This window comes from Sylvia atricapilla, chromosome 3, assembly GCF_009819655.1.
Source record: "Sylvia atricapilla isolate bSylAtr1 chromosome 3, bSylAtr1.pri, whole genome shotgun sequence".
NCBI lineage: Eukaryota > Metazoa > Chordata > Aves > Passeriformes > Sylviidae > Sylvia > Sylvia atricapilla.
Genome location: NC_089142.1, coordinates 109,194,785 through 109,210,519, shown reverse-complemented (window position 1 = coordinate 109,210,519; position 15,735 = coordinate 109,194,785). Strand labels below are relative to the sequence as shown.

The window sequence follows — 15,735 nt, the reverse complement described above, 5'->3', positions numbered from 1 at the left end:
CAGGAAAAGGAGTATCTTTAGGTACAGTAAGATGCTCTTTTGCTAAAGCAAAGAAGGTTTGTGGAGTTTTGAAGGAAGGGAGATGGCTGGGACTTCTGGAGAAAGATGCCTGCTGACACAACCCATCTTCAGAGCTTATTGTAACATCATGAAACACAGATTTTTTTTTTTTTTTTTTTTTTTACTTCCTGCTTTACATCCAGTCAGCTTTGATGATGTCATGTTTTTTCCATGTGGGAAAGAGTCAGCCTGCCTGGGACTCCCCCCACCCCCTGCATCAGGGTGACCTGACTTTTATGCAAATCAAGAGGAGCTGCAGCTCTTCAGAACTTTTCCATAACTATGTGAGATTTAAAAACCTGTTTTGACCTGTTAAAAAAACCCTTTATAATAGTGTTTTAGATTTACATTCCATGATAAGAGCAGGAGAGCAAATCCTTTAACTGAAGCATGTTACCAGGTTTATTGATTACAAAAATGATTGTCACTATAAATCACCCAAGACTGAGTATCTTAACTTTTTAATCACTGTAGGTTTACTGCAGAGTAATAATCATTAATATGAAATACATGTTCTTAAATAATGTACATTATTTAGGATTTTATTTTAGGGCTTTTTTGCTTCTGTGTCTGCCCTTACTTTAGGAAAAACAGCATCTCTGCTCTTCAGGTCTTGAACATCCTTCTCAAAAGAAGCTTTTTTTCATTTCTTACACTGGATTATCACACTAATTAAAATGAATATTTTATTTAATAGTCAACACTGAAGATATTATTAGTTGCTGAAATCTTGCCACATATGCTTCAGTTTTCAGAACTTGGGCATTCAGTGTGTGAAGAAGAAAGAGCTGAAGGAATCCATTTCTTTACGAATCTCGAAGAAAATTAACCCTTTCAATGGTGAGTGGAAATCAGCTGGTTCTCTTGGCAGGGTGATGGGGCTTTTTGTCCTGTCCTGCCTTTTCTTTTGTGTTGGAGCTCTATTTTTTTTTTTTTTTTCCCAAAAAATCCCTTTCTGAGAAGCAGTCTTCCCCTTCTATGTCCCTCCCAGTCTTTCTTCCCAGTTATCACGTGATGAATCTATTTGGATAATTGCCCTGTTTTTTATATTGAGTTTTTGTAATTCCCAGCAGCAGTCTGAGTTGCTGCTTGGACAGACGGAATGGGATAGCAGCAGAAACCTTTCCTGGAAACTTCTACAAGTGTCTTGGGAGTTGGATTTCCCCAGTTTTGGCAGCAATGAGAGTAAAAGACTGAATTAGCCTAACTGCAACAACTTAAGCCAATACAAATCTCACTTGCCACTTTCTCATCTCTTCTCTTGCTGTGTTTTTTGTGACCAGGTCAGGAGGCTGATAGCCCCCTGGGATCTCCCCCTCACTTGATTTCACAGCATGGAAGCTCAGAAATCCACAGCAGGATTGCAATGTCGAGGCTGGGCTGGACAGGGCTTGGAGCAGCCTGGTCTGGTGGGAGGTGTCCCTACCCGTGGCAGGGGTTGGAACAAGATGATCTTTCAAGTCCCTTCCACCCCAAACCATCCTGTGATGCTGTGGTTGGGCTCATCAAGGTCAGAGGCAGGACCTAGAACCACACCTGTGAGGGCTTGCCCACAAGGTTTTGTTTGATGTGACTGATCCGTGGGCTGCTCTCAGAAGGAGTCATCTTGCTCTTCCCTCCTTCCCTGCTCACACACTCCCACCACTTTCCTCACACCTCCACAGACAGGGGCTGCATGGCTCCACAGTGAGTTGCTCCAATGGAAAACTAACTTGAAGAAAAAAAAAAAAAAAAAAAAAAAAGAAAGTGGTTTCCCTTCAGATCTACTTGGTAAACCAACTCCCCTCACAGCAATTAAACTGCCAAGTTCTTTGCACACAGAGGGTGAGGAGCACACTGCAAAGTTTTGGGCCAGCTGGAGTGGGACCAGAATGCAGGCACAACTGCGGGGAATTAGATGAAAAGCACTAATACCCCCAAATTATTAGCTAAGCAGTGTCAATGTAGTCATGTATTTTCCTAAGTGTGGCAGGAGCTTGGAGATTCTCCACACACAGAATTCTTGCTATATTCAGTTAACATCCTTTATGGAGAGTTAGTTGAGAGCTGGATTTCTGGCTGGCTTGAAAATACATGGCCCTGAATTGGGACAAAAAGAAGGATGTTGAATTTATCAAAGAATAAGGAATGTCTTAGATATTTTTCTTAATTTTGGAGCAACTTTGGAGTCAGGTTGATGGCCCCGATGATCCATCATAACATACCCTAGTTATGATAATATGCATGCAGTATTTTGACAAGAGCACAATTTAAACACTTTAAGGGTTTGAATTATGTTGCCTTGACTCAGCCAGCTCTACCTTGATTTCAAACAGAAAAAGGGAAACTTTTCTGTAGAAGGAAGTAAATTTTTACAGTTGTTGGCACTTAACTCCACTTTTACTGATTAATTTTGGGTGATTGTGCTAGCTTGTGCTTGGTAGCATCTGGGCAGATCCTGGGCTGCTTCCCGTCAGTCCAGCAGTGATGGAGGCCACATTGCTGCCCTGGCAGCAGGGGAGAGCCTGCCTGGGTGACACACAGGGCAGCAGCCTGCTCTGGGCAGGGGCTGTGCTGAGAAGGGGCCGCTGGCAATCCCCAGCTGCGTCATTGCCCTTTGGCACGTGTTAACATGTCAGCACAAAGCAGAGCCACTTGGGAATGGCCTCCAGGGCAGTCCCACGCTGAGCAGAGCCTAGAAAGGCTTGGGACCAAAGTCTAATAAAGGAGGATTAGTGACAGGAATATTTCTATGTGTTTGTTTAGTTGATTAAAACAAGGTTTTGTGAGCATCGGTCACTACAGTGTTTGCTGCTTGATAAGGTTAAAAGTTTTATGTATGGATTTAGTTTGTTTTTTAAGGTCAGAGGAGTGTTGGTACATTTTCCAGGATTGTGCAGGCTGTGCTGAATCCATCCTGCATTGTGCTTTACCTCTGTGTCTTCAGAAAGGCATCCGACTTCCCTGTTTGGAGACATTCCAGAGCTGTGCATCCTCTAAGCAGGTCGCAAGTTGGTGTTTCTCATTTCTTGTATGACATCATCAAAGAAACTTCATGGAAAACGAGCCCTCAGGGTGCTTGTGCGTTGGCTGGCTTTTTTTTTTCTTTCCCACTTTCTTCTGGAACAAACATTCCCTGTCCTGAGCCTCCTTCTGGGGAAGAGAGGTTCAGTATAGACCCTAAACAATTGATGCCTACCTCGGAATCCCTGGATGATTGGAATTTGTTTGCGGATCATGGCCATGTGCCCAGCTGGAGGTGTCTGCATCAGTGTCATTCTGCAAGTGTGCCTGTGTAAGGCTGCCTCCCTGTGAATTCACAGTGTTGGCTGGCAGCATTTATCCCTTGTGAAGTTCCGCACAGGCTGTAGGAGCTGTGTGCATTCTCTAGGATGGATGACTTGCAATCAAGTTGCTCTTCTTGTGTTGGCCTTGTTTGAGAGAGAGGGAAAGAGGTTTCCATACCATATTTGTGATCTGTTGTGTTCCCAAAGCACATCCCATATATTTTTGTCCTCTAACAATCTCAAGAATTCTAGAAATCCCTTTTGTCTCTCATCTCTGAGCACTCCAGGGAAATGGGGCACAGTGTCAGCCTAACATGTAACTAGGACTCCTTGGCATGGTGATGGTGATGATGATACAAGTAGCACAGCATCGCAGGAGCAGAGTTACTCCTCCAGTGGAGCTGGTCCATGTCTGCTTTCTATGGTGTTTGTTTTCTTTTAGGAGCTGTTGAGTTGTGCCATATCCTTGTCTTCCCATGCACTGTCTGATGTATAGCCAACTCAAATTAAAAGAAGAGCCAGTTTTCAGTTAAGAGCTTTTGTGAGTGGGTGTGACTTGACATAGAGACAACAATTGAGTTAATAACAACTCGAGTTAATTGTCAATGAGGAAAAGCCGTAAGTGTTTTCTTTAAATGAGGGAAAAACTGTACTCAGTGCAGTGTTACAGAGGACTGACCTTTTTCTAGCCAGATGCATGATGGTATGAAAATCCCAGACTTGGAGTGAGAACCCCATAGAATTGTCAAATTCCGGGCAGTTTTTATCAGAGGGGATAACCTGACTTTCCCTGGAGCTTGCCACAGGCTTAAGCTCCCTGCCCCTTTGCAGATGCCTGTGCTTACGAGCGTGCAGTTAATTTTTAGGCTCTCCCCTGCACCCCACACCTAAGCACGTCTGCGTGTGCCTCCGCAGTGTTTCCTTTGCCATTTCCCCTTTCCGCCCGCGAGCAGCTGACCCCGCGGCGGCTCCCCGCTCATCACCGTCTGTGCCGTGACGCCCCACTGTGCTCGCATCCTGCCCACACAGTGCCCTCTCTGCAGCTTCCTCCAGCACTGCTTCCATGAGAACGCCCCTCTCCTCTGATGCAGCGTGCCCAGGATCCCCCTCTCCACCTGAGCTGGCTCCGTGGGGAGTTTTATGGAGCTGTGGATTACATGAGCAGCTCTTGGCAAGAATTCTTGGGATGGGAATGGTTTGAAGGTGTCCATTGTAATGATCTTGAATATCACAAGAAACTTTAAGCTTCTTTTCTTCTATTGAAACAAATGTGCAATCCAGTTCAAAACCTGTTAAATCCTGAAGTGTAAAATCTTACTGCTAAGTCACCAGCTTTGGAAGAGGCACGGAGCAAACCCACTCGAGGGAGGCTGCGTGTCCTGGTCATGGCATGACTTTACAGCTTAGCTTTGGAAAGCCTTTTGGTTCTTCTGTTCTCATGCAAATGCTCTTTTCTGCTTATTCCAAAATGTGTATGTTAATATAAAGGATAGCCTCCTTTCAAATTGTTTAAAAAGGAAAATTACCAAGTAACAAGACAAAAATGCTGACTTCTTTATTTTTTTATGATAGAAACAGAAACTGCTAAAGAAAGGTATTGGGAATGTAGAAAGACTGTTGGATGCACTCGGTTAAATCTGTTCCAATTATACATTTTTCACATTTAATTTAAAACAGGAAAAGAAGCCAGAGAAATATTGTCTAGACAAAACAAATGCTGAGTTTTGAAGGTTTTAATTTGTATTCCCACCTCTTCCCTTGGCCAGGCCATTCACCTTCCCTGCATTTCTTTCTTCTGTAAACCAGGGAAATGTATCCGTAGAAGTTTGGGTATTTACTGACTGTAGAATGGCATCTGAATTTTAGTTGTTTGCACTCATCAACTCCCTGAGTTTTTGCTTTTTGAAAAATGCATGTTGCTGGTGCACGTTCTGTTTCAAGGTACATGTAAATGTTTCTCTTTTTCTACAGAATTGATTGAAAATTACCTTTTTGTGGATCTCAGTGTAGGAAAACAGGTGTAGGTGTATCAGGAAGAGGAACAGGGTGCTGCCACACTGTGCTCCCTCCTCTTGTTTGCAGCTTCACCAGGACTCTTCATCAGGGATTGCAGTGATAGGACAAGGAGTAATGGGTTCAAACAGAAAGAGTGGAAAAATAGGTTGGATAAACAAAGGATATTCTTTAATGATGATGAGTCCCTGGCACAGGTTGCCCAGAGAAGCTGTGGCTGCCCCATCCCTGGAAGTGTTCAGGGCCAGGCTGGACAAGGCTTGGAGCAAACTGGAGTAGTGGGCAGTGTCCCTGCCCGTGGCAAGCAGTTGGATCTGGATGATCTTGAAGGTCCTTTCCAACTCAGACCATTTCATGATCCTACTTCTTGGGAAGTGTTAATAAAAGGCTACACCAGCACAGCTGTGGCTGCAGCAGGGACACAGGCTGCGGGGATAAGCTGGATTTGAAATGCTCCTGGGCACCAGGAGAGACCTGTGACTTGCAGCCCATTTCCCTCCCTGGTTGAACCTGGTGTAAATCAGCACCAGCTCTGGAAGAAGCTCTCCTTCCACCGATTCCCTTGCGCTAGGGCTGCCTGTCGTGGGAACCAGCTGGCTGTGAACACAAGCCTTTTCATCTTCCCTTCTGGCAAGATAGCTCTGAGCCAGACCAGTTCCTTGATCTGATTCACCACATGAGAGCTAAGCCAGCCTGAGCAGTGCTGGAAAGGTTGGGCAGAGCAACCTTTTGCAGCAAAACTTCTGGCATGGACCAAGTTAGACTGCCCAGTTGGTATCAGGGCCAAGGGGGGTATCTTTGTACTCCAGGAGCAAAACCCTGGAGGCAAACCACCTCTGTGTCATCTCTTAAATGAAACTGAGCTCCCAGCATATCCCTAAATTAAAAACCCTCATCTGCGTAAGAGAGAAACAACCCATGATGATTATTAATTATGTGTGTTCCCCACACATGTGGGGAGTGATGTGTGATGATTATTAATGATGTGTGATCTCTGGGGTGTTTTAACTTGTGGAAGGTCATTCTCTTTGACATCTCATGTGGCTCATGTGCCCCTGCAGCCCCTCACTGGTGGGGGAAGGTCACAGGATGTCCGTTTGCAGGGTGAGCTGTGCTCTCCCCTGAGCACCCCCCCTCTGTGTCACACCACACTGTTTGCCTTGGAAGTTTCCATGCAGGTTAAGCTGAGATGCCTCCAGCTCTGCCCACTCCAGAGGCTGACATCATTAACTGGATGGTGAGCTCTATGTGAGGGATCTGCTGTTTGAGAGGTGTCACATTATCAGTCAAAAAACCAAGCCCTTGGGCATTTCTCTTCAGTGTTCAGAATAAACTTTCACTTTCCCTGAAGCATCACCTTATAAGTGATCATCAGAGCCCTTAATCCCCCATTTATTTAATAATATAAATGGCATTTTATTGGCCTTGCTGGATGTTGAAAGCTGTTGAAATACTAAAAAGCCTATAAAACTATAATTAGAAATTAATAAACAGGAGGCCTGACATTACCAGCATCTTTAATTTCATGTCCGAACTTGGATTTGCACATTGGTATGTTGAACCCAGAAAGTCTTCAATTTTGTATTACAGAAGCAAATCCAGCAGGTTTTTAGTGGAATTCAGTGGAATCCCAATGGAGCATCTCTGGATTTTAGAGACAAAATCTTGGAGACAGGGACAACCCAAACCTAATGGCCTGGAAGCTGCCCTGATCAGTCAGCTCAGGTTGGAAGGAGTTCATAATTTAGCTCACGTGGGGTGTTTTGCCCACACTGGGACTGTATTGGTCTCTTCCCACATTAGCAGACAATAGATTAGGGAATTATTTCCAAGATAGTTATTTAGTAAAGTTGACAAACCAGCGTTTTGTTCAGAAGAGTTGTAAACAGATCTATAATGAAATTATTTACTTGTTCTTGTAGTGCCTTTTCAGATGAACAGCAAATCCTCCCCAGGTTTGACTGTAACTCCAGAATCTTGGTGATCCGGGTTGGATTTCTTTTACCATGGTGCTGCTGGTATTTTTATAGACTTTTTTGACATCATATTCCACATTTACCTTAGAATTTTAGTTATTTTTAACTATTATTTTAATTTCTGTGAGTTACTTCTTAAAGCTCATTGTAAAGCTTACAGATAGTCCTTCATATGTTCCTGTGTGCAGAGATAACTACAGTTAAAGGATTTCTGCCAGGTTTAGGCTACTCTTTGTGATTATACCCAGGGTTTTGGTTGTTTTTTTACCTGGATCCAGATGAAGACTCTAAGCTGTGGTACCACACAGCGAGCAGCAGTCAGAAGAGGAAGTTGAACCCTTGCCAAAACCAGAGAACTTCTTCCATTTTTGTTTTTTTTTTTTGGTTTGTGTGTAGTGTTGGAGTCTTTTTTCACCACACCTGTGCCCTCAAGGTGCCACACTGGGTGATGTCTTTACTTCACACGTGCAATGCCCCTGGATTCAGTTCTGCTTGTCTGGAGCTTGCAGGTCGTGATGGAGTGGCTGCTCCTCCTCTCCAGTACATAGTGTTCCCAAAATCTTCGACAGCGTTTCCTAACTTTAATAACTTCAGGTTTGTCAGGTTTAACCCTGTCTGTTGTCCTTCTGCACAGAAGTTGGTGGAATAACACGGAATGACATGACCATCCTCCATCCGGCTGCACTCCAGGCATTACTCAGGGTGTTTGTCTGCCTCAGCTTTGTTTGCTTTTAATATTCCCAGGGTGTAAGCCAGCATCCATTCCAAGTTAGTGGCTGCTCTCAAATTGACTTCAGAGGGAGCAGAATTAGATGTTTATGAAAAATAACATTTTGTTTTGTTTGGATGATTGTCTTGTTTTGAAATCGGTGAAAGCTGTGTGCTTCTTCATATGCACATGGAATCTGGTCTCTCTCTTTTTTTTAAAAGTGTGTCATCACAAGATGGAGTTGCAGCTGTCTTGTTCTCCTTTTTTTTACACTGTTATGTTCTTCTCGTCTGGTTAAAAATAGCCCAAGAGGAATCACTCTTGACTGAACACTTCCTCTTTCAAACTACAGATTTTTTAAAATTCTATGAAATCGTTTATAAAAACATGCAAATCAGGAGCAGTGGTTTTGCTGCAATAGAGTGAGCTGTACTCAGTGTTTCTGTCCCTTGCCACTCTTGGCACACCACTCCTGTGTCAGGTGTTAAACAGATTTATTGGGAATTTGCGCAAGTTTGTAGCACAGGAAATGATGTCATTTGAACATTAACATTGCTAATTTTCTCCATATCTAGAGTATTTTTGCTTTCATGGAGTACTCTTAAGGCTTTCATCTGCTCTTAACATGCTTCTGAGGAAGAGACACATTCCCCTGTGGACAGCACAGAGCTGGACTGAGGCTACTTTAGCATGAGAGAGGGACTTGGTTGCACAACCACAAAGCCCTCATTTTTGATTGAGGGCTTTTGATCAGAAGCCAGATCCAGATTTCATGCTCAGCTTCCAAGCACAGCTTACTCAGGCAAAGGTATTGAATCTCTACGCTTCGTTTAATTGTGAAGTGGTTTGATGTTTGACCACTCCTTGGGTCTCGGGAAGGATCCACATTGTTGCTAATGGGTAGCACAGCACAGGGACATAAACCCTGATGTCAGGGTGTCTTTGGGAGCTGGCCGTGTTGTCAGGGCATGGATTAGAGCTGCTCTCTTGATAGCTCTTTTGCAAGGGGCACTTTGGAAAACGTACTTTTCTTTCTGTGTTCTCTAAAATCAGGCTGTATCAAGAGGCAGCTGGGCTGCAGAGTCAGCCAAATCCAAGTCAGGCTGACTGTTCCAAAATCAAAAGATCCTATTTCAGGTTAGCAGGTGAACTAATGAAGTGCATTAAAGCATAAAACTTTGTGTATCTGGTGACACAGTCAGCACCAAGCTGCAAAGTGCTCACGGGCAGAACTCCCCTGGGCCTCACCACTTCTGAAGCTCACACAGTTGTGGCTTAGTTTTGTACTCGCTGCCGTATTTGCCTTGAAATATTGCAGATCATAGGCTTGTAAAGGGGAAAGGTGACTTGATTTCCCTTTGCAGTGAGGCCAGTGGAAAGTATTCTGAGCTCATCACACTTACTATTTCACACTATCAAAAGGTAAAAGGAAGAAGTCACTCAAGTGGGCATTGTGGAATCCCACTCGTGGCAGGGTGGAGACCTGAGCCAGTGATAAATGCTAAAGGTCAGAGCAGGCAATCTAATCAGTACAGTGTGGTCCCCAGACTTATCACAGCCACGTTTAATCTTCTGTTCTTGCAAGAGCCCTTTGAAAGGGAGGGGAGGAGAATGTAGAGCTGGTGATCTGGTGACTTGGCACATGTTGGCTTTGGGTAACTGAGTGTGAAACAGCTGAACTGCTGCTTGGAGGGGCTTGGGGAAACAGAAACACCTGCAATGATTTTAATTATCAGTAGTTCTGATATTAAGTGAATTTAATATTAAGTGAAATTAAGCCAGTTGCTCATTTTTACTAGCATTGGATGTCAAGGTAATGGTTTAGTGTCACACCTTAAAGGAAAGTGTCGAATTCAGAGGGGGCTTCTCTTCCCAGAATTGTCCATTAAGCTGGGAATACATGAAAAGTTCAGTAATGATACCCCAGGCCCTGTGTCTTGTAATTAAGATAAGGAGTGAATAAAATTGAAATGCTGAGTTTGGGTTATACATTGCTGGGTTTTACACTGGGAGGAATATGCAAGGAAATGGATCCTTTCCAGCAAGGCTTTTCATCTTGTGTTACAAATCTGTGTCCTAATGGCTCCACTAATTCCTGCTCTGAAAGGTACAGCCGTGACACTGGTGGTGATGGGGTGGGGAGGTGGTTTCTGTTCTTTCAGCTTCATTCTTGCCTCAGGAATTGCCTTCTGACTCTTTTCCCATCTCAGTTTCTAGAGGAAAATTATGATACCATATAGCCAAAGTCTCTCAGTGCTGCAGAAAATCTTTAATGAGATCCTAGGATCCCTTTGCACCAAAATACTTCTCTTGGGCAACAACATTAATTTTGTAAATTTTATCACACACAAAGAAGAATAAAAAATGACTGTTAAACTATAGATAGTTGAAACTGTTGTGGAAGGCAAGGTGAGGCACCCAGACACAAGAAACAGCTGGAGAACTCAGACAGTTTAACCTTGTTGGGTGCAGGGAAACCATTAAAGGCTTCAGTATCATTTGTTGTGAACAAAGGAATAATTTGTGCAGCCGCTATCCAGCTGCCAGGGGCTCTGGGCACGTGTGTCTGGGCAGCACCATCTCTTTTAGTGGTGAGGATTCATCCCCAGTTTGGTGAAGAATTTGTGACTGACCCTCAGTGTTGTCTGTCCTTCAGTGCCTGAGGAGCAGCTGCACAACATCGATGAGTACGACCTCAACGTTGTCCGACTCTGCTTCCAAGCTTTCCTTCCTGATGAGCACGGCAACTACACTATAGCCCTTCCTCCTCTGATTTCCAACCCCATCTATGACAACAGTGAGTACCAGCTCAGCCAAATGGCCTTTCTTTCTTTCTTTTCCCTTTTGTTTTTTTCTTTAGCTTGGGACGAGAAGTGCCAGCTTTCTGAGGTCTGTGCTAGTTTTGGGTAGCTCCTGTGCCTTGGGACTGCCAGCTGCATGACTGTCACATGGCAGGTCACAGTGAGCATACATTCAAACACGATCCCAGGGTTGGCCACCAGAGTAAGGATTGTCCATGGCATTCATGGACTCAGATGTTTTTCCAGCCCTTGTTCACACAGAGCAGCGGTGATTGCAAGGAGAGGCCCATGCCAAGTGATTAAAGTGATAGTAGTGAGATGGATAGCTGCCTCAAGGCTGATCTGTTTTCCAAAGGAGTTCTCTGGAGCCTGTTTGTGCCCTTGAGGAGTCTTGCCTTTGGCTTATGAGGGCTCAGGAATGGGACTTGCAACAGAGATTTATGGGAAACTGTCTTAAGGCCTTTTATGTCCTGGTTGGTGGCTGTTTCACTGTACAGGTGGGTAATGGAGGAGTCCTTGGTCATGCTCCAAGAGGGTGTAGAAGTACATGACAGCCCTTCTTGGCACATTCCACAAAACTGGACACCCAGAGGGCATCAGCAACTGAGAATTTTAGCCCCTGGTGTGTGCTGGACTCCTCTCTGGGAGCAGAGTAGCAAAAGAACTCTTAATCCTGGAAGACTTTCCCTCAGTGTTTTTCATTTCTGCACCATGACTGTTTCCATGCTAAATATTTGGCGTCCTCATTTTAGCAGAAAGTAGTGAATAAAATGGCATCTGCATTTCCTAAAGTTGTTAGGATTGTGTTGATGTGGGCATAATCATTGTGAATATGTTGAGTACGAACTCAGATGGCTCGGATATATTTAGAGTCTCCTCTAGAATGATCTAGAAGCTGAAACTGCGAGCATTGTGTTACTGAGAACCCTTACACTGAAATAATCAGGGCCAAGATAAAAACTGATGTATAGATTTGCAGCTCTTCCTCAGATGCCATTTAGAAATGTGCCAAATCATGATTACTCGTCGTGTGAGCTGACGTCAGTCCCGGCAGAGCTGCGAGAGGCCAGGGCTGAGCGCAGTGGGGGAAGCAGGGGCGGGTGCTGGGGGTGTCTGTGGGCAGCACTGGAGGCACCCAAACCCCTCCCTGTAACGTAGCAGCCGTGTAAATAAACCCGTGCAGAGCTGTGACCACAAATCGTAAAAACCTGCCCTGCTCAGTTTCAGATCCCAGCTGCTTTTACAAATGTCAGCCTGGTTAGAGCTGCTCTGTCCTACAGCCAGGCTGTGCCCTCAGGTGATGGGGACTGCAGGCTGGGCAAACCTGGGCTCTGAGCCTTCAGAGATCTGCTCAGACTAGGAGCAAAGAGATACTCTGAAAACCAACTTGGACACTTCAAATCCAGAGTTTTCTTCACTTTCCCATCCCTCATAGCCTCCACTTGCTTTGGATAGCGAGACACAGAAGAATCATATTGACATCATGCAGGCAACCCCATTAGAGGCTGTAAGTGTCTCAAATTCAGCACCTTCTGTTTCCAGATGCTTCTAAAACTAACTGGTTTGGAACAGAAATTTCCCAGGTTGCATATTAAAAACTCTTAGGAAGAGTCAGATGAGGCAGCTCAGCATTTCTGAGAAATGGGGTTGGGTAGAACATGTCCTGCCCTTGTTGAAAGCAATGTGATTTTCAGTGAGGAGCTCATTTCTCTGGGGATTTGTCACCAGAGATGTCGTGTAGAGGAGTGAGGAACAGGAATTGGGCAGGAGTTGTGGTGACAGGGGATGAGGAACATTTCCCTTTGAGGCAGATGCAGGGCTCAGCGCTCCTGCTGACAGCACAGTGGTGCATCCACATCTGCTGGCATTTGTGTGTCGATTTCCCATCTGAATTCCTTCTAAGGACAAAACAAGTGAAGGAGATTGTCCCAGAAATCTGTCACAAGGACCTAAAGGGAACTGCAAGAGAGCTGGAGAGGGACTTTTCACAAAAGGGCATGCAGTGATAGGATGGGAGGTGATGGCTTCAAATGGACAAGAGGGAAAGGTTAGATTGAATATTAGGAAGAAATTCTTCTCTGTGAGGGTGGGGAGGCCAGGTTGCCCAGAGAAGCTGTGGCTGCCCCATCCCTGGAAGTGTCCAAGGCCAAGTTGGACAGGGCTTGGAGCAGCCTGGGACAGTGGAAGGTGTCCCTGCCCATGGCAGGGGGGTTGGAAGTGGGTGATCTTTAACGTCCCTTCCAAGCCGAATCACTCTGTGATTCTCTGCTGTTGAGTGCCATTCTTGCACACAGAAGTGAAACATTGGTAAAATTAGGCTTTTCCTCACAATTCTTAATTTACCCTTCCTGTGAAAAGCGCACCATGACGCCATCAGTCACATGGCCCTGTGCTGTTTCTGGGTTTGTTTGGTTTCCCCTCCCTTGAAGGTTTCTGATTCATTCAGCAAATGAAGTGGTGTGTGTCATGTAGTACACGAGGCTGTAGCTCTCACAATAATGACAGTAACTGCAGATGGTAACTACGTAATTGGGGACTGGTGAGAGGTTATCAGGAACTCAGCTCTAGGTATAGTTGTGTTGTGCTGTAGCTGTATTTGGGTAGGAATTGATTCAAACTGAGAGTCTAAAGCAGATTTGTTTGGTCTGTTTTTTTTTGTTGGGTTTTGTTGGTGTTTGGTTGTTTGTTTTTTTTGGTTTTTTTTTTTTTTTTTTTTTTTTTGAAGTTGGCACTGTGAGCTTTAGTTTTTGTATTTCTTCTCTTTGTCTGAAATGGGAATCCTGTGGTGGTGGTAGAGCCTCATGGAGGATCAGTTTCATGGTGTCAAAGCAGCACCATCTGGATCATTCCAGACATTTTAAATGTGTTTGGAGCTGCTGCTCCAGAACAGAGCCAGACACCACCAGGCAGAGTGTGGCTCCATCCCATTGGAGTCGCCCATAGCCATGAAATTGTTTGGAATGCAACGTGCAGCCATCAGTGGCAGCTAATTCATGGTGCGAGACAGCTCTCTGTCCACAGATATCCTGAGGGCTGTTCACGTACAGCCACAGTCTGGAGTTTGAAATTTGAGTGGTTTGGGGTGAAACCTGCTGCCCTCAGTGAAGATGTGAAATTATGCTAAATAAAGCTAAAGCTGCTGTTGGATGCCTGCAGAGGGGAACAGAGGAGAGGCTGGATGGCCAAGGACCTCTGTGCCAGACTGTCAGAGAGGGGAATTCTCCTGACTTGCTAGCCCAGCTCTTTCCAGAGAAGTGGGACTGTGCCAGGTAACCAGTCACTCACAGAACTGCTTTGAGTTCTGCAGCTTGAAGGGCAGTAGGGGCTGAGCACAGTCATGTCAGTGGGGGAAGTATCTGAGACTGCTGTACAGTAGTTAGGGAGTGGGTGGCACAGCAGTGCTGGTGTCTTGTGTTTGGAGATAAGCTGTAGCATCATGGAATATCAGACCCTGCTACTGAATTTTCTGTATGGAGTAACTTGCTTTGTGTGGATTTCAGGGTGTCACACTACCCCAGCTGTTGCCTTCCCTTCATATGCCTGAACTCCCAGGACCTCCTGCCTAACAGTGGCAAAGCCTCAGTAATTCTATGTCAGTAAATTTCCCTGTTTGCTTCCAGGAGCTCCCAACACTGCAGAATTGAGAATTTGTCGTGTGAACAAGAACTGTGGAAGTGTCAAAGGAGGAGATGAAATATTTCTGCTGTGTGACAAAGTTCAGAAAGGTAATGTGGACTAGGTTTTTTCTCTCCCTTTTTCCCAAATGGACACATTCCATGATCCTTTTCCTGCTGGGGGGCTGGAACCCTTCACCACACACCTCAGAGCGGTTTGGTTTTGTAGCTGGATGGACCGGCTTTCAGATTCATGGCATCTCAGCATCTCTTGTGCCTTTAAAGTTGAGCCATTTACTTTGCATCTGAATTCTGAGTCAGGCTCCTCACTTTGCTCCCCTTTCTTCTGCTGCAAGTTCTCAGTTTTCCAGCTTAAAAAGCACCTTGTTTCTCATGGCCTAGATGACATAGAAGTCAGGTTTGTCCTGGACAACTGGGAGGCCAAAGGTTCCTTCTCCCAAGCTGATGTTCACCGCCAAGTCGCGATCGTGTTCAGGACGCCGCCGTTCCTCAGAGACATCACCGAGCCCGTCACCGTGAAGATGCAGCTGAGGAGGCCCTCTGACCAGGAAGTCAGTGAACCCATGGATTTCAGATACCTGCCAGATGAAAAGGGTATGCTTCAATGAACTGAGCTTCTGAACAGCCATGATCAGTGCAGGACTCGTGGTAGTGGCTTAGTTGATAAAAAATGTACGGCGCTGCTTCAGCAAAGTAGAGTTTTGGGTTTTTAAAGTTACAGCAAGTCAGTTTATTCCTTCTTTCAGTGAAAATACCAGAATAATGGGTAGCATTCCATGAAAATACCTGTGGGTAACACTGGCATGGTTTGTTAGTGCTGTTATGCCTGCAGTATTTTCCTTTAAATAGTTCATACTACAGCTTGGTGCCACTAGGAAGTTCCTTTAGGCCTTTATTAAAGAGAAATGCAACACTTTCCCCTTCCACTCCTTTCTCTGTAGATCCATATGGCAACAAAGCAAAAAGGCAAAGATCGACGTTGGCTTGGCAGAAGCTCATACAAGACTGTGGTAAGGAAAATATTTGTCGTTTTCTTCTTGTTTAAGTGATGTTACATTTAGATGGAGCTGTTTTCCTCTAAATGCTGCACCATCATGTTGTGTTCCATCACAGGATCAAACACGATGGAGAGGCCCAAAGTAGCCCCATTCCCTGTCATTCCTGAAGGGAAGCTGATTAAGAAAGGTAGGTTTTTGCCTGCAATCTGACAGTGGTTTAAACAGATAGTGCCCTCCTCTTGGCTCAAAATTCTAATCTCTTGAGGATTTCTTCCTG

At 44.9% G+C, this 15,735-nt stretch overlaps 1 protein-coding gene across 1 annotated transcript in view; it reads left to right on the top strand.

The window, feature by feature from the left end:
- Positions 1–15,735, top strand: part of REL (REL proto-oncogene, NF-kB subunit) — a 29,521-nt gene that overhangs the window by 10,913 nt on the left and 2,873 nt on the right. The window contains exons 4-9 of the mRNA XM_066316570.1: positions 809–900; positions 10,681–10,821; positions 14,446–14,550; positions 14,842–15,054; positions 15,402–15,470; positions 15,574–15,645. Coding sequence (XP_066172667.1) covers positions 809–900; positions 10,681–10,821; positions 14,446–14,550; positions 14,842–15,054; positions 15,402–15,470; positions 15,574–15,645 — 692 coding nt within the window. The remainder of the gene's footprint in view (positions 1–808; positions 901–10,680; positions 10,822–14,445; positions 14,551–14,841; positions 15,055–15,401; positions 15,471–15,573; positions 15,646–15,735) is intronic.